Source organism: Battus philenor, unplaced genomic scaffold (assembly GCF_028537555.1).
Source record: "Battus philenor isolate CCGP_79_NKW_IND1 unplaced genomic scaffold, ilBatPhil1.0.hap1 SCAF_7, whole genome shotgun sequence".
NCBI classification, from domain to species: Eukaryota; Metazoa; Arthropoda; class Insecta; order Lepidoptera; family Papilionidae; genus Battus; species Battus philenor.
Window position 1 is genome coordinate 5,070,829 of NW_027181737.1, and position 22,001 is coordinate 5,092,829.

Genomic DNA, 22,001 nt, shown 5'->3' on the forward strand with positions numbered 1-22,001 from the left:
AAATCAAATGAAGTCAATAGCCGAAACAGGTCATTACAGTTATGAAAATCCGCAAAGAAAATAAAATTCTGTTAGAATTCAGAATATGTCCTTGTGCTCGAAATCCAATGTTGCCTTTGTCGGGCCATTTAAAAAAAGAATAAACTTCAAGGAATTTCAAGAATTTCCTTTTCTCAAAAACGAATAACTAACTAATATAACAAATTGTTTCACAATATGTAGCTGAGAAAGTTTGTGTAATTGTCTACTTTTCATATTGTATAAGACATGACCTCGGCGCACTACACTTTACGACTTTAAAATCGTTCTCTTAAAACCCTCCGCGGTTGGATTTTTATATAATCCGTTCTTAATATTAGTACCAAATTTCAAGTTTCTAAGCTTTATGATGATACCTTGATAAATCAGTACATATGTATTCCTTGCTTTTATTTGATCCATATTTGAATTTTTGTTAATTCAACACGTCTTAATGCTATTTGTAAAATTCTTGACGATCGGAGGCTCAATTTTTAAATTCATAATATTCAATTTTAATATTACTGCATGTTGTAAGTCGTCTATTATACGACATATTTGTTTAATTGTGTTTTAAAATAAAATATTCGTCTTTAAGGTTTTTTTTTTAGCTAATTGAATATTTTCAATGCACTGACATAAAAAGATATTTATCTGACTAACACATTATCGAACAGACACTTTGGCTACGTACAACAGACTGAATATCTTTTTACCGTAATTATTTATATAGATAAGGAAACGTTCGGTTTTTTTTATTATGAAACGAATGTTTCTTATGTCGGCAAAATATCACTATAAATTCACTGCTACCCATCCTCTGGAAACTTGTTTGTGAGCAATGGAAATCCAGGATAATTAATGGACAAAGTGTGAATTATATCAAAATATATTCCGGGAATCGAACCTGCGACCTACGATTTCAAGTCTCAGTCCTCTACCACTGGGCTACTCGAAGCTTTACTATCTCGGCTCATCGAAGATTACTACATATTTAGTTAGTTACATTTTGTGTGACTTTTACTGTTTTTAATAGCTAAGATCTTTAGTCAATGTGTGTTGTTAGTATTGACATACTGATCCAAGATGTGGTCGCTTTCGACAAGCCTCATAAGAAGTGTCAAGGGCATCTAAAAAAAATAGAGAGAACAATTCTCGGAGTTTCGCTACGTGATCTAATCAGAAATGAGGTTATCGGCAAGGGATCCAAAGTTAAGGATATAGCCGGCCGGTTGTTGGAACCGACAGGCTCAACGATCACGACCGGTAGACGTGGCATAGATACGCCCCCTACTAGGTAGACCGACGACATAGTTGAAGGTTGTAGAATAAAGACAGCGCAAGACCGGTCATCGCAGTGATCTTTGGGGGACGCCTATACTTTACAGTGGGCATCTAACAGCTGAAAAAAAAGAAGAACATCATCTTCTATATAAGCGTGAATAGTATTTGATAGTAGTTGATAGTATGAAGCCGGGGTTCCCGAAGCAGGCCTCGAGCTAAGTTTCGTAAACGAAATATAGGCTTACAGCTTGTCGGGTTCTCTTTAAAGCCAACGAAATCTGTAAATGCCAGCTACTAAACAGTGTCGAGCTAGATCCAGTTTAAAGAAAAAAACAGACTAGTAGTAGCTCAAAATCAGCTATTTTTCATTCAACTATAAATAGAATACATTAGAAACACTGTTAAAATAAAATTACCTGGGATAACTCACGCCTTGAAGGTATTAGGAGGAAGAGCCAAAATCTATAATGAAAAAAAAAATATATACCTAAAATGGAAGTATAAGATCTTATCTGTGTTCATGTGTTAAAATTAACTTAAAACATAACTAAGATTGAATTCGAATTTGCAGCATGACCCAGTTTCGTAACGTCACGCTTCATGCCGCCCCGATTATATTAACCGCGTAGTAAATACCGGCCAATACAGAAGTTCGCCAAACTATTAAACCAGTAACCTCGCCTGTTATGCTACTAGTGTCTTACGAAAGCGCACGTAACCAATGTACTGTTACATTTCAATGCTACGTTTGACGTATGATTTTTATTCAACTTATGTAAAAACCAACGCCATTAACGTCAAATCTTTTATATAACACTAAGCAGTGCGCTCCTAAAAGCAACTGACATCATAACCATTTCTGTGAAAAGTCTTCTACTGCAAAAGATAGGCTTCCCCATAGATTTCCTGTTGGTCCGGTTGAAAGCGATCTGCATCCAGAGTCTTCCGAAGACTTTAACAAGGTCTTGTCCATCTTATGGGTAGAGATCCTAAGCTCTGCTTGTCGCTGTCTTGTCACTTTGTCGGTTGCTTACGTCATCGCCTCATTCGATCTCGTGGTTTGATCAGCAGCTAGACAATGAGGCCCAGAGTAAAAGACCAAGTTTAAACACTGTGAATCATCACCTGTAACACGCATTGGACGTAGACTTCCTTCTTTATGAAATACCTATAGCGACATTTAAACTGTAATATTGATAAACTCACTAACAAGTGATAGTTGTTGTTGGAATGGTGATAAGCATTATATTTCAAGCCATACGTATGTACCTCCAGCCTAGAAATTTTTACCGCCAAAATAGATAATATTTGGTATAAAATGGTCTATACTTACCGATATACAAGATATTTTTGTATTCAAATATGGTATTCAAACTTTTAATCTAATATACAAGTTCTGTTTTGCTATAACTTCTACCGAATGGAAGGATGTTAGTTTTCATAACACCGATCTGGAATATCTGATACGATAATTAATACCGATTTTGGATATTGCTGGTATTGGGGCATTAACCTTAATAGCGTGCAAAAGTTTTTGAATTGTGCGCTGTAGATCCACTTTATATTTTCCGTCAGGATCTATACTAGCCTTATTGGCAATTACTGGATTCGGGGTCGAAAGGACAGAGCCAGGAAGGCTAGGACACAGCCTAAACCACGTTTACATAAATGTCAAAAACGGCTCGAGGGTTCTTTCGGAAACCATCACTCGGGTCATTACATCATTCAATATTCGTTCATTCATACAATTTTACCGGTTTATGAGGCGGCTTCAATGTATCCCAACACAAGGCGCCCGATAGGGCCAAACCTAGACTTAGGGCAATTGCGAATTATTTATGGTAAATATATTTAGTATTTCATTTCCCGCATAGTAAAAAAGTACTTAAGTTCAGATAATTAGGTTTTAAATTTTAAACAGATTTTATTATCTGTAATCAATGTCTTCATCCCAAGTATCCTTTTATTATTAAGAAAAAATTTGTTCATTTTTGCAGGGAGAAAACTCAAGAACAAACAACATGGCGCTTCTGGAGGAAGCGGAGACTACTGGTAGCACTCCTGGCGTTTTTTGGTTTCTTCAATTGCTACGCGCTCCGTGTGAACCTCTCCGTCGCCGTGGTCGCCATGACAGAACCCGTCCAAACCGAACTGGAAAATGGAACCATCATTTACGTGAGTAGGAGTTGTATTTCTAAACTCAAACGTCGTTTCCACTAATAAACCATTTTTATGGTATCCTTGTTTATACACAAGAAACGTCCTTGTAAAGGAAAATTTTAAAATTGCTAGGAAAATATTAAAAATAACATAGATCTTTTTCATATTAATAATTTTAGTTTAATACTAATAAATCAAATCATTAACAGAAATGAATTCTCTAAAACACGTCTCATTTTGTTTTCTGTTGAAATGCTACAGGCTAATAAGTTTTGGCAGTACAAAGTCTCTTTAGAAAGTTTGTATTAAAATAAATGCGTAATACGTTTGTTTTGCCAATACCGAAACATTTTTCCATTGACTATATGAAGATGGCACATCATTTCTATGCTTCAAAACGGCTAGCATACTTGTCTCTCGCTTAACACGCTTTATAACTATGAAAAAGTTCTACGCAAGACATATTCAACGACATAATATTCTTTAGTAAAATATAATAGTTACGAAGTCCGAAAAATGGTTTGTCATGTTTTTTTGTTCAAAGATTTAGATATACTAATGTCGTGGTCGGATTATCTCTAATAAAATTAGACATACAATATACAGTTGTTTTTAAATACAATTGTAGCCAGAGTTAATCTTTCGTGCATCACCTAGGTATCATATAACATTTATAGAAGCCAAGCTTATGCTATAAATATTGTCCGTTTTGTTACTATTAGTTTTTTTATTTCTCTTGTAATGTTCATAACATCTCTTTCGCCTCCTCTCAGAAAGGGTACAATATGTAAGCTACCACGCGGTATCAACTAATTTATACAGGGTTGTGTGATGTTAAATCATTAATGGTTCAGTGTATTCACTTGAACTCCGCTCACGTGTAAATTTAGCGGTTCTTCAACGTGGTACAAAATGTTTTTGGTGTTATTTTGCCAAACAAATGTGTTGCAACAATCTCCCATTTTATTAATTTTGTTCATGTAGTACCACGATCCAAAAATTACATGTCCTTTAGTACTATGGCCTTTACTAAAATTAAACCTTTAATAAATTTTAAATGAATCATAGATTAGAACTTCGCACACTGAGATTATTTTCACATTTCCTTCTAACAACTCGATAATGACATATATATTTTGTCAATAAAAATGTTGGATAAAATTTTGTTAAAAAAATTAAAACAATAAAATACATTTTTACATAAATTTATTGAGAGAATATATGAAGTTTTATTTTTTTCAATTTTTTGTTTCAAATTTGAAATTTCGCTTAAAACCGTTCCTTGATCCTCTTTCGCTACGAACATTGGGCTTGGAACACACCGGACAGTCCTTAGTTTTTCTTCCAGGTAATTGAAAATTGAAATGTTGAACTTTTTCTAGGTGTTGCTCCTTATTACTACTGGATACTTGCCCTGGTCGTAATTTGGGTGCATGAAAATCTTCAATTAATTCCATCAGTAACATTTTTCGAAATCGTTCATGTGTTATGGGTTTATTTTTATTGCGCATTCCTTGTATAATGTCATGCCAACAATGTCTGCATTCTGAATTGCCGGAATAAAACTTCATGCCAGCAGTGCTGACATTCCGAGTGCAATGAGTTAGATTAAATTCTTATATATTAAATATGCATGTAGTATTAGGAATTACATGAGTTTTCATTTAAAATTTGTTACATTTATTCAAATTGATGTCAAAGTTGTTTCTTGACAACTTGGATAAATAAAAAAATATTCTTTATAAAATATTTAAAATTGTTAAGTAAAGTAAAATTGTAAGTCGTGTCAATGTTATGAACGTACGGCGGACGATTGTAAGAAGTTATCCACTAGGATATCGCAGCAGCTATGAACGTATAGTGAAATTTGCAAGGTCCAGTAAAAAACATAAATTTATACAAGCGAGAAATACATTTAATATGATGGTCCGTAAATCTTTATCCTTATCAAACGCGTATTAAGTTCACAAGGGTTCGCCCGTTTTAACTGCCTCGGTAGAGTTTATTACATTTGCCTTCTCATATTATGCGAGACAAAAAACCTAGATGTGACCGATTATGGTAATGGAATTGTACATTAGATTATGTCCTAGGATTTTGTGATTACTTAGAGGCTATAAAAATTTAGTGATATTTCGCCCTATTTCCTTTTACGGCCTTTAACTATATAATTTTACTGATAAGTTTACGTACCAAACTAAATGTAGACATGAATCAAAAACGCCAGGTAGTACAATCCTTAAGAAAAATTAATGGAGAATGCTATGTGACAAAATTAAGTAGCACCATAGTAAAGCCGAGAATTAAGGTTGGCAACTGTTTTTACATTTTGCCGACTAACCAGACGCCATAATTAAAAATTGTAGTGTGTTACGAGTAAATTTTTGTTCTAACCAATCGTATTTGGTTTTCTTTTTTATTTTTGCTTTTTATTAGTTTCTTTTCGTATTTATTGCTAAGCCAGGATAAACTATTTTTATACGCTTAATTAAGTTCTTAATTCTATGAAGTATAGTAGATATAGAATATAATATGTTTATATTAAAATTTTATTATATTTTATATTCGGTACAAAACAGTAAAAAAATCAATGTCAAACATTTGTTTTAGTACAGCGCGTATTAAACCGTAACTTAAGCTCAATCGAGAAACTTAAAAGATATTTTTCTGTTATGAAAATTCTCCCGTAAAGTTATAAAAAAGCTATGGAAGTTGACTTACAAAAAAAAACTCTTATAATATTCGTCTTTCTCTTACTGGTATTCAAATTCATATTCAAATTCTCACTTACCGGTAGCTTTATATAGTTTCCTTACCTTCTCTTTAGTCGATAATTCTTCTGCATCCTTTATCGAAGAAATCAGAATCATCTTGTACAAATCTCTTAATAATGCGGTGCTAAACAGAATTGGTTTCATAAAATCAAAAAAGGAGGACGCCTCCATGGATGGGTCCAGCAGTGGAGACTGCGCCTTCTGCTAGGTATCGAAAAGTGAGGTTCGACAGGAAGGCTAGTATGATCTTAACGAGCCTGTCTTGAACACCTTGAGTGTACAGTTGTCAAAGGTCTTTGCGATGTCGAACAAAATCTTGTCTTGAGGTCTGCGTGGGGCAAAACCTTAAAGGATGAACTCAGTAAACCTATTTGCTTGACGCATGCATAAGTGCTAATTGCGGAAACCGAACTGTTAGTCAAACAGTCAGACAGAAATAGTCATAATTATATACATACACTACAATACTGAAATAAATTTAGCGCAAGAAATAGATGTTACGTTAAAACTCACAAGATTAACGTTGTAAAATAATTTTAGTGATTGTTATAGTACTACAAGAAACAAATATATTTCTCGACTCTTACTAAAAATAGCAAAACTATTTCTGACTTTTACTTACATAAGACTTTCTCAAATAACGTGATGGAATGGATACAAAAGCAACAATATATGAATAAATAGTAATTGGATGTAAAGGTTTTAATAACTTTTTTTACTAAAACCCACAGGCACCAGAGTTCGAATGGAGCTCACAAACCAAAGGACTGGTGCTGAGCTCGTTCTTCTACGGCTATCTGATTACGCAACTTCCGGGCGGCTGGCTAGCAGCTAAAATAGGAGGTAACAGGTTCGTTCCATTTTTAAAACACAAAGATTTAAGATTAAAAACTAAACATTACGAATAGTAGCTTTAAGTTACAACTGCTTATCTTTTTTTAATTCTAAAAAGCGAGTGATAATTACCGCTAATTCGTCTTATAATAAGTGACACTTGGTGTACAAAATTTTGTAATCCAAAATCTGGCGATAATGACATCTTCGCTCATCATTTTAAAATATAAGGATTATAATAAAAGATATTAATGAGACATTAATTATTAATCAGTCCGTTCGATTGAATCATTATTTTTTTAGCCCAGCCAGTACCCCACCGATGAAATTGTCTCCAATTAGAAAGTCATTTTCACAGTGACCAGTTAAAGGCATACTTTAGAACAGAATGGCTAATTCTTATCATGAATGGACTGTACTGTTTATGTACTATTGTATTTTTAGACACTGTGAACCATCTAGAGACTAATAAGTGAGACTTACGTTACTATAATATGTATGTTTTGTTCTATGAAGAAGCGTGAAAACGAAACATTCGACATAAAAATTTAACTAATCTAAATCTACCCGAAAATGTGTAAAATACGAAAATATCAAGAAAAATGTACGGAAAAACTAGAATTAAAATCATTACAGATTTTTCACTAGAATTCCAGTGCATTGCTAATTAAACAAACAGTTGCTTATCACAACGTCGTTAAATAGGATTTATAGTCGTAATACCTCATTTTTATCGTATCATTCATCAAACTGGAACATAGTATTGTTAGCTTAGAACATGGATGCACAGACCACGGCAAAAATAATACTTCCGTACATTTGAAAAATATTAAATTCTATTCCAAAATAGAAGCAAAAAAATTTAATTACCTATATTTCTGGCGGCCGGCCCGCTATCAGTTCATGATTTGTCCAAGTGACCCCTAGTCTTAATAAGTCTGTGCAACCATGGCTTAGAGCATAGGCACCGCCACAATGCCTTCGTGAAAGAATATCTTTTTTACCACAGCTTTTAATTCAACAATCACTTCAAATGTATACAGTAAGATGCCTTATAGGAAACAAAAATATTTCCCGTCGAGTAATTATGTTTTCATATGTTCCGATTTAGAGGACATTGCGGTTAAAGCGACAAGTCATCTTGTATCTAAATGACAAGTGATATGAAGTCCTGTTTGTTATTTTATTTCGAAATACTTTACACATTACATTTGCACTTTTTTGTACTGCGCTGTATTGCCTACACAGGGCTATTTACCTTCCATAATTATTTCTAATAGAATTATCATATAATCTTTAAAAATTATTATGTAAGAACGAAAGTAATCATTTATTATCGTTCTTACTAGTAAACATGTCAAAATTCAGCCATTCGCTATGCGGTATATTGAAATAAATTCACAGACTTATGACCTAAGGGTTACTTCGTTACATTCTTGCCATCTTATAATATGAGATATAATAACTAAGTGAAAAGTTTTGTCAAGAAACACATATATGATATTCTTGTTAATGTGCAGAATACTATTAATAAAGATAAATAATAGCTTTGTTTATAGGGTTAAAAAAGAAATGTAACTAAGCTAATACATTTAGTCTAGGCTCCATAAAATTAGAAACTCTTTTTTAAACGAATGTTCACGTACGGTTTTACTTTTTTTCTGAATAACCAGGCATTAAATTTAACAAGTTGATTAGACTAAAAATTCAACTACAGTTTAAAGGATTTTTAAGTGATAACGAAGTTTATATTGGAATGTTTCTGTTTTATTTGTGAAAATGATTACACAACAAACCCATCTGAGTACGTTGTAGGGTTTGGAAGCAACAATGTACTCGTAACTTAAAGTTGCCATTCCCGATTCTTTACCCTTCACACCTAAACAGGTATGGTCGCTGTTCGTGTACACGTGATCGTATTAATTGGAATACGATCCTCCAGAATAAAATTTTAGTCTACGGACCGCTGTTTTCGTGAGCTCATTGTAGAGGAAAATGCACGAAGCCTAAATCGGCTAACGGCATTACTTCAATTACATCAAATGCAGGTTGTCATTAGAGAAAGTTCAATTTGATTACGTTCTCTATCAAATTGAACTCTTCTCTACTTCGGTATACTTCCTATCACGTACACAAATGATTATTACGAATGATGATAATACGAATAAATCACTAAAATTACAATTTGTTTAATTCCAGAGTGTTTGCTATCGGCATCGGTGCCACCTCACTGTTGACCCTTTTTACGCCACCGCTCGCTCACACAAGCACAGCACTGTTAATCGCTGTAAGGATAGTAGAGGGCCTGTTTGAGGTAACTCATATTCATATTTTATTTAATAAAAGTCTTTTTAAATATAAACAAACATATTAACAGTCACACGTGTAATTTAAAAGCATAAAAATGTTTGTCATTCCGGAAATTAGTTACGTAAGACAAGCGACGCGTTGTCTGTGGTGAGATCACCACAATAGTATAAATTTAAGTAAATTTTAAGAATATCCGGCGACCTACTAAAGTAGTCTTGGATTTCAAAATCTTGCTTGATTAAGTAGCAGTGGGTTGATTATATGTTTGTATGTCATTGTGGTGACGGATAATGAACCTGAGAGGGCGGCAATACGAAATGTTACCATGTTGCTGCTGCACGGCAAAGATACGGGAGCAGGATCAGCTTCACCGCAGAATATACCTTGTCAAAGTGCCTTATGCGTTCCGTACGAGTTTCAGGTGCTCCTTCAAAGATAAAGACGACGATCACCGAGGTAGTTTTAGTGGATGAATTCCACATATGTTCTTTCCTCTGGGGGAAGGAATTCAAAAAAACACAGTAAACACTTTTGTGCGTATCCAGGAGATTTACCAAAAAAACTAAAATATTATGACAGTGAAGTTATGGCTGAATGTAGAAATGTAGATGAATTGAGCAACAGCGTTCCGGAGTCAAAGAAAGTAAAGAAACAGCTTATGATGGAAGGATGTAGCGAAGACCTATGTCCAGCATTGATGAATGTTTACAAAAAACATTACATAATTTATTTTCATCAAATTAAATTAAGTCGTTACTTAGTATGGACATGGGTACATGTCATTAATATTATGTCTTCGTAGTAGTATGTAGTCGTTATATGTCTGTTATGTAAAAGCCGTAGTCGCACATATAAAAAGAACCGTTTTTATGTCCCCAGGGCGTGACGTATCCTTGTATTCATGCGGTGTGGTCGCGATGGGCTCCGAGCGAAGAACGAGCCCGACTGGCCACCTTTGCGTTCAGCGGAAGTTACGCGGGCACTGTCGTCTCCATGCCTATCTGCTCCTTGCTGGCACACTACACTGGCTGGCCCGGAATTTTCTATGTATTTGGTAAAACTGTTCAAATATTTTATGTCAAAATCTAAAATAATATATAGAGATGTACATGGCGACTGGTTACAGGTATAAAAGTTTTGAAGTGTGAATGTATAGTGTATGTCATACAAAATCTTTAAAGGTTTTACAGCTATTTTTTATCAACCTGTATAAGGTAATGGAATGCGACAGGCAAGCAAGCAAGTCTGCAAGAAATGATACTAAAGAATATTTTTTTTTTCAATAATATAAAAATAAATGTGTCCTCAGGTATCATGGGGTTGGTGTGGACAACAATTTGGTGGCTGGTTGTAAAGGATTCACCAGAAAAGGATCCCCACATAACAGCGGCCGAACTTAAATACATACAGGTAAGTGACGACTTTTATATTCTGTTTTTTTTTTTTATTATTTTTAACTGTTTAATTTTTCAACCATTACTGCGAAACAAACAAAGTAAAAATATTAGTATTATTCAACGGCATACGTAACGGCATAACGGATTCAACGGCAGAACAACATATGCCAGGTAAAAATACTTATGTAAAAAAAATACTATTGCAGGAATCCCGGGGCACGCAGAGTGTGGAAGGTTCGAGACTTCGTCATCCCTATTGCGCTATGCTGACTTCGGGCCCGGTGTGGGCGATTGTGATGGCGCACTTCAGTGAGAACTGGGGCTTTTATACACTCCTCACCTTTTTACCTACTTTTATGCAAGGTAAGCTTTTATGGATCACCATCAGATACCGACCATCCTGGTATTACTTCGGTCTTGTTCTACCACCATCCACCTTTTCTTGGTATCCGTACGGAAAATTAGACAGATTATTCTGGATATGCTAGACGAACCTATGCCTTTGGAGATCCAGGAGCTTCTCCAAAAGTATCATGAATGACCACCGAGGGGGTTTTAGTGGGTCCTACATAAATTACCTTGACCTTCAACTTCGAATTCAAAATATCTTTACTTAAATAGGCATTGACACGCACTTTTGAATCAGCAAGTATTTTAAAATTATGTGTAGTAAGCTACTACTGGATCGGAATGCTGATATGCTGAGAAAATCCAGGCACAAGCTCGACTGTTCCCAGAGGGTACGTATCATGTACGTTTATGCAAGATGACCCCAACCTAGAGCAAAGGTAGAAACGTCGATTTCTGCTCCCCCAGCTAAGGCTAGGTCGCGAGCGAAGAGAGACAATGTAGTGTGTCGGTATTGCAATGTCTCTCTTTTCTCCGTTACTAAACGAGATCACTCCTCGGATGCGGCAGCGGTGGAGCTGCTGGTGGCTTAATTAGCTTCCACGGCTGAATTACGGCGAAGTGAAAGACTAAATCCATCGGAGCAAGCTGAAAAATGCTTATTCTTGGAATACTCGGTGTATTGGTCTTTTTCGTCTTTGGGTAATAGGTTCGGTGGAGTCCGTTGTCTGCTAGGTGGAAAGGCCGTGAAGTCAGACGCGATACATTTCGTTGTACCTTGACTTTGAAGAAGAAGGGAAATTCTCTTCTTCAAACTCTGACAAGTCATGTTTTCCTTTGTACATATTTACTTTATCTTTTAAATGTAAAACTATTTTGCATTTATAAACTTCAATATTGTTCAAATGAATAACCTGAATTTAAATGAAAATTAGATATTTTTTGATTTCTTTAATAAATTTTCAGACGTATTCAAGTTTGAAACATCGCAAACGGGCTGGCTATCGGCAGTGCCATACTTGGCCATGGCCATTGTTCTGCAGTTCGCGGGCCACTTGGCCGACTGGCTGTTGAAACGCGGCACATTTACAAGGACCAACATAAGAAAGATATTCAATTGCGGTGCGTTTTTGTCCCAGGTGAGACTTCCTACATCCAGGCCTCAATATAATTATTTGAAAGATTTTTATTTTAATTTTTAATTTCGTCAATGATGAGACTCAGCCTAGAATATAATTTATTAAATCTCAATTTAACTGTAAAATATATTCAGATAAAAAAATAACTATTCCCAGTAATTTTTAACTCTAAAATGTTTCTATTAACCTGTAACATTTTAATTACCTAACTATACTATTATATCAAGTCTCGTGTTATTACCGTCTAAATATATTACATTTTGATCCGGTTTTAGAACACCATAGATAAAGTATAGATAAATAGTATATAAGCCGCGAAAACTTGCTAAATTAAAAAAGACAAACGTCTTTGTGCTAAGATTGACTTTATATAAGATAGTTCACCTTAGGAATGATGTTTTAAAATTATAAATAAAATGTAAAATTTTTTAATACTTCTTTACCTGTACACAGTCTTGTTAACCTTTATGACTTCACCAAATTCAGACTGAGTCACTAGTAAAAGGAGAAAAAATAAGAAAAAAAAAAACAAAATTTTTTATTTTTATTTCCCCTTCATAATTTCAGACAGTTTTTATGGTGGCCGCCGCATATGCAAGCAGTGTGGTGGGTTGCATTATATTTCTCACCATTGCTGTGGGTTTGGGTGGATTTGCTTGGTCTGGATTCAGGTATCTAATTTATTTTTGTATTCCATTATGTTGATTCAGAACTAAACATAAAACATCTTTTTAAATACTTGTTAGAAAACATAAATAGTCTCCAATAAACTTCATTAATATTTTAAAAAACGAACACTAATTAAACAGGATTTGTAGGAGGGATGATAATGTATTACTGATTTGTCAGGGAAAAACTTTAAAATGTTTAATTATGTTCTCTGAAATACGTAACATTATTTTTTTTATTTAATGCGGTAGACCAATAACTGCTGACAATTCAAAGTCTGCGAAGATATATTGTAAAACGATAATTGATTTTTATATGTAGCAATCCTAATTTTAAAAACACTTTTTCTTACTATATTATCATTGTCATTGATTATTTTTAAAACCAAAAACTTTTAGACAATAATTGATAGCAAATGAACAATACATTCAACATTAAAGCCTTTACACCTATAACCATTCCTCTGTAATAGTACCTTAAAAAAACTTTTATTAATAAACTATTTACTAACTTATTTCGAAATAAATTCTTGATATCTACAGCCTACTTTAATAGTTATTGTTATAAGCTTGATACTATATATACATATGTATGAGTAGGATCACTATCTATCTCACTCATACTTGACAAATATCTCCGCTATCTACCTCTCACTGTGATAGAGTAAAATTGGAGATTTAGAAAACACATGTATGGATCACAAACATTTTAAATAAGTAAAATGGAGTCACGTAAAATAGGGGCTGTGTCAGATATCTATTTTTTTCTTGTATTTTTAGTAATAAATCAATAATTTTAATACCATTTAAGAAATCTTATTAAATACATCAACATTTAATAGCACTAGTGCCCATGTACATTTTTTTAATGAGGTCCCGTCAAAGTTATATAAAGATGTGTTCATACTTTGACAAAACGAAAGTTATTACTAGTAAACTAAGAGGAATTGTGTATATTCAGAGTTATGGTAGCAACATATAAATGCATAATAATCACATTAGGTACAGTAACCGCAAAAAAATGAGATTGTGATAAAAAAAAATATTTTCTGTTGGTTAACATCTGTTCTTTGTTTCAGTTTGGACGTTGATTTTTTTTGATGCATTGTATATAAATAATATATGATGCGTGGAAAAGTCACATAGTTTGTAATTGCAGTGTTTAGATAAAAATTCTATAGTTTTTTTATAATACAGACATAAAAAAACCAGTTGTGAAAAGACGCCATTTACCGATTATATTGGAAAATAATTTTCTTATTTTTTTTAGATTTATAAAAGCTTTAATATTCTTTTTCAGTGTCAACCATTTGGATATAGCACCACCACATGCCAGCATTTTGATGGGGCTGTCCAACACAGTGGCAACACTGCCCGGCATCATAAGCCCACCGTTAGCCGGATCCATAGTCACAGATAAAGTAAAAATTATTATTTACATTCCTTTACATTGAAGAGCTAGCGTCAAAGACCTAGTTTAGACGTCACTGTTAACTTTGACAGTGTATCCAAAAAAAAAAAAGATTACTAATTTTAATTAAGGAGACGAGCAAGCATCGCGGAGAGGTTTATTTAGTTCACGAAGCAAGCATTAAAAAGTATTTCATAAGTTTTCAGTACATTGTTATAATATATTACTTACAACTTGGTGAGTTATAATAAGATATCTGATAATCCTATACATAGTTAACCGAAATTTAAATGCTGGTTTGCTATGGAAAACACTTTTCGTTACAAAAAAATATTCTTCTTTGCAGAGTGCAGAGCAATGGCGTATTGTGTTTTTCATATCGAGTGCGATTTACCTCGTGGGTGCAATTGTCTACGGCTTGCTGTGTTCCGCTGAAAAGCAGCCGTGGGTAGTTGAGAATGACAGCGACGCTAGTTTCGACACAGATGGCGCCTCCGTCACTACAACCAGGGGAGGATACGACAACAAAGCTATGGACCATAGTGAAATATAACTGAAGTAACGCACAATAACTTTTGACAAGATTTGTATAAATTTAATGGTATGAAAACTTGCTTTTTATCGGACTCTGTATTAATTTAGATAGAAAATATTTATGACAATCCTGGATACAATGGCCTAGCAATATTTAAAAATGCTTATTGTGATGTTTAATTTTTTTATCGGTTAAAGCGCTCCCGAAACCGCTGTACCGCGCCATGGGTACGTGCACGGCTTCACGGAGGGTGTATCGACCGCTCTATACTGGCAGCTTTTTCCTTGGCCCCACCTAGCCGTGCTTTACTAAAGCTTTGATTGCAATATTGACATGTCACGTTAATATTGCATGGACTTGCCCCTATCTTTAGCTTAATACCATATAAAAACTAGCGCTAAACAGCTTGTTACATATTTAATGGAATCAGGCGTTACCTCGCGGAAGTCCATCCTAAGTAAGAAAAGGACCAATATTTAGCCACTTCCGCACATGCAGTGGTAGTCGTGCAATAAAATGCACCGCCCGCCAGCCCGCTGCTAAATGCGTATGCGGCAAACAATGCGAATCACACAACCGCCACCGCCAAATTACTCAACACGTGTTTCACCCCTCCACGGGGCATCTTCAGGAGTTATGTTACACCGAATAGTGCCAAACACAGACTCTGTGATTGGCTTGGAAGTGGCTAAATATTGGTCCTTTTCTTACTTAGCTTGTTACACATAAAGATACATAAACACTATATGGGTTTTTGTGTGTACATTTTATCGCGTATGTACATTAGCTAACGCTATTTATAGTCTAAATAAAGCATCTAAATAAAATGCAGTAAAAACTCAAGTAACGCTTAATTATCTTTATAAGCAATATAGTTTGCTATTTTATTGACAGAAAATTATGCCTTCTTTTTTATTAGCTTAAAACTATTTACCATTGCTTAGACAGAAATAATTTAGCCACACATAGTTTAAAGTCACTTTTAATTACCCCTCGGGTAACAGAAATAAGTTTTAACTGTCTTTGAATAAACTTCATTCATTTAAAATTTTATTTTGCTTGTATTAAAAAAAATTGCTTATAAACTTTCTACGTACTATTGAATCTATTTGCTTCCATTTATTTGATTAATTTAATACAGCTTTTAAGTTTTCATACATAAAAACTTTTTTACTATATAAAACATTTGAGTTAATTTTTTCTCGAATAACTAAACAAGTCTTTTCCGCATTATCTCATAATTTTCATAACAAACTAAAGTCATAAGGGACACTTAATGGAATACTTTTTGGACACAAATTCACTTATGTAATCTCAATAGAGATCTTTGTGTTTTGATGTGATAATTTAATTTTAAGATTTATTACGGACAGTGCTGTTTGTGTATTGAGTTATTGTATATTTCTAAGTGTAATCAATAAACAAATAAACGAAATTAGAAGTTTTATTTTAATAATCCTGATAACTGTTGCGCGGCTAAACGGCTTAAATGCCATGATGTTGAAAGACTCAAAACTCAAAACTAAGACTTGATGACAGGTGGTTAAGGTATATATCCTGCTGAAGAGTGCCTTAAACGTGATAAAGGACAAGTGGCACTGAGTTTTCTGATTAATTTCAGCCATAGGACGCGTGCCTTTTTGGAACCGGTTGGAAGCGGCTTACAACCAACGTTTTCCAATAACTTAAACAAGATATTCTAATAGGTAATTCAACTTGTCGGTGGAGGTAGTAAGTTGAGCTTGCCGGTCTGTGGTCTCCGCTCCAGAACCTTAAAGCTCCGACGGCTGGTTATGTACGCTATATATCCTGCCCATTGCCGCTAGTCGAAAGTCATGTCGCGACCACGAGCCGGTAGACGCGGCTGGGGTAGCCCTTTAGGATAGATTTCGTAGAGGCCTATGCCTTGCTGTGTCGCGAAATACATTTTTTGGACGCGTGGTTAGTGCAATTAAATGTATTAAACCTCTTTTGCCACCCTGACAATGTGTTATCGCTATGCGAGGGTTAATTTTTTTTATGACAGATTATGTCAAGATGGAAAAAAGGGATGAAGACCGATTTTTTATTCGGGAAGGACCGAATTTATATTCGGGAGGACGAAATGTTATTGGAAAGATCGAACTCTATTTGGGAAGACGGAGGGAGTATTTTTCAGAATAAAGACGACATGCGTTGGTGAGGTATGTGTTGGCGCACGGAGTGTGCGCGTGAGAAGTACATAGGTGGAGCCGTGTTGTGCTGTGACTGATTGGTAAAACTGTCACAGGCCTCACGTGGTTAGATTCTTGCATGATGACGGTTGGTTAGTACTTACCCTAGGCTCGGGTAAGTTGCACAAACTATTGGTAGATTGATTTGTATTATGAGATGATGTATATCGAGAGATAGATTAAAGACCATGTTGAGATGATGGTGGTTGTGGCGGGTCTGCAGAGGCGAGTGTGGAGGACCCTTCCGGATCAGTGATCCGGCCGTGTTTGCTGATAGCCTAGGACGACGGGCCTACCTGATTTACACCCAGCCGTGCCCGGGTTTCTGGGTCTCCTGGGTAGGACTGGGTGTCCTACGTAGACGCAGATGTGCTTGAGACAGTGGATTCACCTACTTATTAACATGGTAGCCGTGTCTGGGTTTCTGGGGCTCCTGGGTAGATCTGGGTGTTTCGCTATCGGTGTTACTCTGTATTGACGTGAATTGGTAGACATCAGTGGCTGGAGCGTGGTTGGCATCGGGCGTGACCGTCTTGTGGGTGCCGTGCACCGTTTGGTGACTCACGGGTGCGTTTCGTGTGTCAGTGCGGGTTTGGTTACGTGCTTACATGTGTTGAGTCTCGATTTCTCGGTATACATCAACGTGCCTTTGTTACCAAATTGATTTTCCATTTGAACCTAAATTTAAATGCGAAGCAGATAGATTATAGATTACACTATTTATGACAGTAGAGTCTTAGTGTAGTGTGTTATATAGTTTAATATGCAAGGCGGCGACACTATGAGTCTCTGTCTACTGAACAAAAAGTTCTTTCCATGGCTCCTTAAGCAAGTGTGAGCTTGTCAATGAGGCTAGAAGTAAAAGTATTATTACTATTGACATTCTTAATCAAGTCTATTTTATCAAAGATTTTTTTTTTGCAGCGGGTATAAACAAATCATATTCTTCGATTTTTTAAATTCTTAATCCTAATGTTCAGTTCAGTTAGAACTGAGTTTATACACATACAATCTGTACTTTTTGTATTTCAAACGCTGACTATTCTATTTTTATAACCTAGCCTAACATATTTCTAGACTAACTAATAATATATAATAACTATTTACAATTGTACTCTCAAAAGATTAAACACACTGCCAGGTAAATCAGACATTTTATTTAAATCCTTTAATATAACTGTTGCTGTAAGGAGTTCAAAAATAATAAATGTTGAATGTTCTTTAATTATTGTTATTTATTTTAAAAACAGCCCGTATTCCAAATCATAATTTTGATATCTACCGTCAATTTTAATGTATTTACACGAAACGGCGTCCTTCTCATTAATTTGATTAAATAAATAAATAAATTGTTAATTTATGTAGGGTAGAAAATAATTTACACATTATAATCTGCTCTATACCGTTAATATATAAATTGAGATGCAAGGAAAAGCTAACAAAGTTAATGACTTATTTGTATAGATGTAAGTTATATACATATATTTGTAGAAGACATGTAAAAAAAGAAATTTTGTATTTATTTAGATTTAATTATGATGATTTGATTTGATATGATTATTTGGAGTTTTTCACAACGAATTTGAATTTTTTGCTTAAATTTATGGGCGAACTAAAAGGAATAAACTATTTGTACCCCTTATAAAATATTCAAAGAGAAATAGCGGAGTAGTCTTATTGTTTTGCGTTTAAAAAAAATTAATTCTATAATTTTGCGAAATTGTGTCATAAAATTTGTTTAAAATTTAGAGTCCAAAGCGATATTGATAGATAATGTAAAAAGCAACGGTGAGTAAAAAGTTTTTTCTAAAACTTGATTTCCAGCCTTTCTTTATTTGGCTGATCAACGCCATCTGTTGATAATACGCGTAAAGTCACTTAGAACTCTGTATTTACAAAACTTAGATATAAATCAGAAATTCGTTATAATAATAATATAAATTATCTTTTTTTATTTATATAACTATATGCTTTACCATTATATCAGAATTATTTTAGTTTATAACATTCAAATACACGTTAATAAAGTAAGCGGAAGCCTGTAATAGTAATAATTTATTTTATTTATTACAAATGTTAGCTGTAATGATTTTTCCGTCACAAAATTATCTTATTTTGTTTACTACGCCGTAAAATTAATAATTTAAAAATTATTTAGAAATTTATAGACATTAAGTTGAATAAAACTTTCCTAATATATAAATTCAGTATTTTTACATTTACGACGATTATAAATATTTCGTTATACAAAGGTACATACAAGTAAAAAAAAAATGTTTGTCATGGTTCAGTCCTTTTTAGTCTAATATGGCTTAATGAACAAACACTTATTTTGGAACTTGAAAGGTCTATATGTCCAAAAATCTTGACGATGTTTTATGTGGTTTATGAATAGATTGAATTCAAAGTTACACTGAAAACTATTTTATTATTTACGTATCTGATGTAACAGGAAACTAGTTTGCTTTGACTTTCTTAAAAAACGTTAAATTAATAAAATTGAATTATCTTAAATGTAAGCTGTGTATCTTCAAAAAGCTTACGAGCAGTATTATTGATTAAATATAATTTAATATTTATATTGAATGTAATAATACGCTTTTTTAAAGATATACACTTAAAAGAAACTAAAAGTTTTAAAATGCAACAGAATTAAAATATGACGTCACTGCCGCCTCGAATGTTTGTCGGCAAAACTATAAAAGAAGCCGCCACTTTGAAACACCGCTCTTTCGCTGATCGTTGTTCAATTGATTTGTGCGCACGAATCTTGTTGATTTTCGAAAACATGGAGCAAACAATTGATTTGAAACAAAAATTATCGGAACTTGTTCAAAAAACTGGGTATCCAATTGTCCAGCACAATGGCCAGAGGAAATACGGACCGCCGGCCGACTGGACGGGACCTCCACCCCCGAAAGGGTGCGAAGTTTTTGTCGGGAAACTGCCTCGACAAATATTCGAAGATGAACTAGTGCCAATATTTTCTACAGCAGGGAAAATATACGAGATGAGATTAATGATGGACTTCTCTGGATCTAATAGAGGGTATGCTTTCGTAACGTACGCAAACAGGAATGAAGCTACCGTCGCTGTTAATCTACTAAACGGATACGAGATCAGGCCCCATCGCAACATTGGAGTCGCTAAATCTGTCGACAACTGCAGACTGTTCGTAGGCGGCATACCGAAAACCAAAACCAAAGAAGAGTTACTTGAAGAACTCTGTAAGCATGTGTCTGGAATCGTCGAAGTAATCTTGTACAGGTATTGCTACGATAAGCGACTTAACAGGGGTTTCGCTTTCGTAGAGTTCACTTCTCATAAGGCTGCGGCGATGGCTCGAAAAGCTTTAATACCTGGTTGTGTAAAACTTTGGGATCGGGAGGTAAAGGTCGATTGGGCTGAACCCGAACCAGACATTGATGATGAACACATGAAGAAGGTAAGTTCTTTATAACGTAGCTTTGCATTTAAATATTTATTATTAGGCTCTTGCGGATAATAAACAACTTATGAATGTTTTGCGAATGATAAACGTATTTGTGATTTTTTTGCGATTTGTATATTTATGCCCATAGTTGCGAATGTTATAAATTTTGTGTAAACATTTCAGGTTAAGGCTTTATACGTGCGTAATTTTCAAATTAGAACACCCCCCGATGCGATAAAGACTCTATTTGAAAAGTCTATTTGCAAGAAAATAGAGCGTGTTAAGAAAATGTACGACTACGCTTTTATACACTTCTTCGAACGCGAAGACGCGGAGCTGGCTATGACGAAGTTGCAGAACGCTGAAATTGATGGGTCGAACATAGAAATTAAATGGGCGAAACCGGTTGACAGAGAGTTGTACAGAATACAGAAGCTGAGCAGAGGCAACGCGAAATTTAATAACAGTCATGATATTTCTCATACTCTTGCACTTTATAAACAGCACTTGAACAAAAAAGAATATGAAAAATCTACTAAAGATGAAGGAATTGGATCTGCCTGTGCTGAAGAATCTCAATGCTATTCACCAAGTGTTTCAGAGCACACTCATACATTGCAGTCTACTTATACATTGGCACCAGCTAAGCTTGATGCAATGTGTAAAAAGTAAGTATTGGTACTTATTACATTTTTACTTCTTACAAAATAGCAATATGAAATTTATGTAATTATTTCAGATACTCCTGGTTGCCTCCAGTATATAACTTTCTTAAGTATTTGGATGCAGCTGGTGACATGTGGATGTGTACAGTGGAATTGCCTTGGGTGGGGCAGCCACTGACATGCACAGCCCAAAGAATTGGACCACTCACAACCAGACCTTGTTATACTGTTCAACAAGCAAAAGTTGAAGCTGCGAATATGGCTTTGAACTCTCTTATGGTAACATTCATTGAGCAATTGTTTTTCATTGTTTTATTTAGATTGCATTAAAATTTATTTTCTTTGTGACTGAGTTGTCTGCATGGTTTGTCAACCTTTCTCTGCCTTCCTATAAAGACTGGAGAGGGTGATTGTTGGGGCTGTTATATACTACGTCTACTATATCTATCCAAAGAATCAATGGTTTCAGAAAAAATAATTTAAGAAAGCCAAAATTAGAATTAGTACTTGTTGAAATTACACTAATATCAAGTTTAAATCTTTTATCTATTAGCAACTGTCCTGTATGTATATTCTAAAGCAATTGTAATTGTTTTTGTTCCCTCAGATGCTGCGAATGGACCTGATAAAACAGTCTGCTACTTTAACTCCTCTCCAACTTCCACCAGCATACACTAGAGTGGTTCCCAGTATACCAAGCTCTGTTGGAGCTTATCCTTTAGACTACATAAACTCCGTATACCAAAGTCATATGTCTCTTCCAGTGTCTCCTGTATGGAGAACTCTTTAAGCTAATTTTTGTATCGTTTAAT

At 34.6% G+C, this 22,001-nt stretch overlaps 2 protein-coding genes across 3 annotated transcripts in view; both read left to right on the plus strand.

Annotated features, from left to right (window-relative positions):
- The window catches only part of MFS9 (major facilitator superfamily transporter 9), a 42,434-nt gene extending 26,468 nt beyond the window's left edge, over positions 1-15,966 (plus strand). For both annotated transcript variants that reach the window (XM_068774256.1, XM_068774255.1), the window contains exons 2-11: positions 3,300-3,477; positions 6,968-7,086; positions 9,270-9,384; positions 10,260-10,434; positions 10,690-10,790; positions 10,984-11,140; positions 12,092-12,264; positions 12,832-12,935; positions 14,233-14,353; positions 14,690-15,966. In XM_068774256.1, the coding sequence (XP_068630357.1) occupies positions 3,300-3,477; positions 6,968-7,086; positions 9,270-9,384; positions 10,260-10,434; positions 10,690-10,790; positions 10,984-11,140; positions 12,092-12,264; positions 12,832-12,935; positions 14,233-14,353; positions 14,690-14,896 (1,450 nt within the window). In that variant the 3' untranslated portion in view covers positions 14,897-15,966. The remainder of the gene's footprint in view (positions 1-3,299; positions 3,478-6,967; positions 7,087-9,269; positions 9,385-10,259; positions 10,435-10,689; positions 10,791-10,983; positions 11,141-12,091; positions 12,265-12,831; positions 12,936-14,232; positions 14,354-14,689) is intronic.
- A 3,880-nt stretch (positions 15,967-19,846) lies between these two features.
- Positions 19,847-22,001, plus strand: LOC137931086 (probable RNA-binding protein 46). Its single transcript, XM_068774485.1, has 4 exons — positions 19,847-20,536; positions 20,708-21,192; positions 21,264-21,468; positions 21,797-22,001. The coding sequence occupies exons 1-4, from the start codon at positions 19,880-19,882 to the stop codon at positions 21,977-21,979; spliced, it is 1,530 nt and encodes a 509-aa protein (XP_068630586.1). The 5' UTR covers positions 19,847-19,879; the 3' UTR covers positions 21,980-22,001.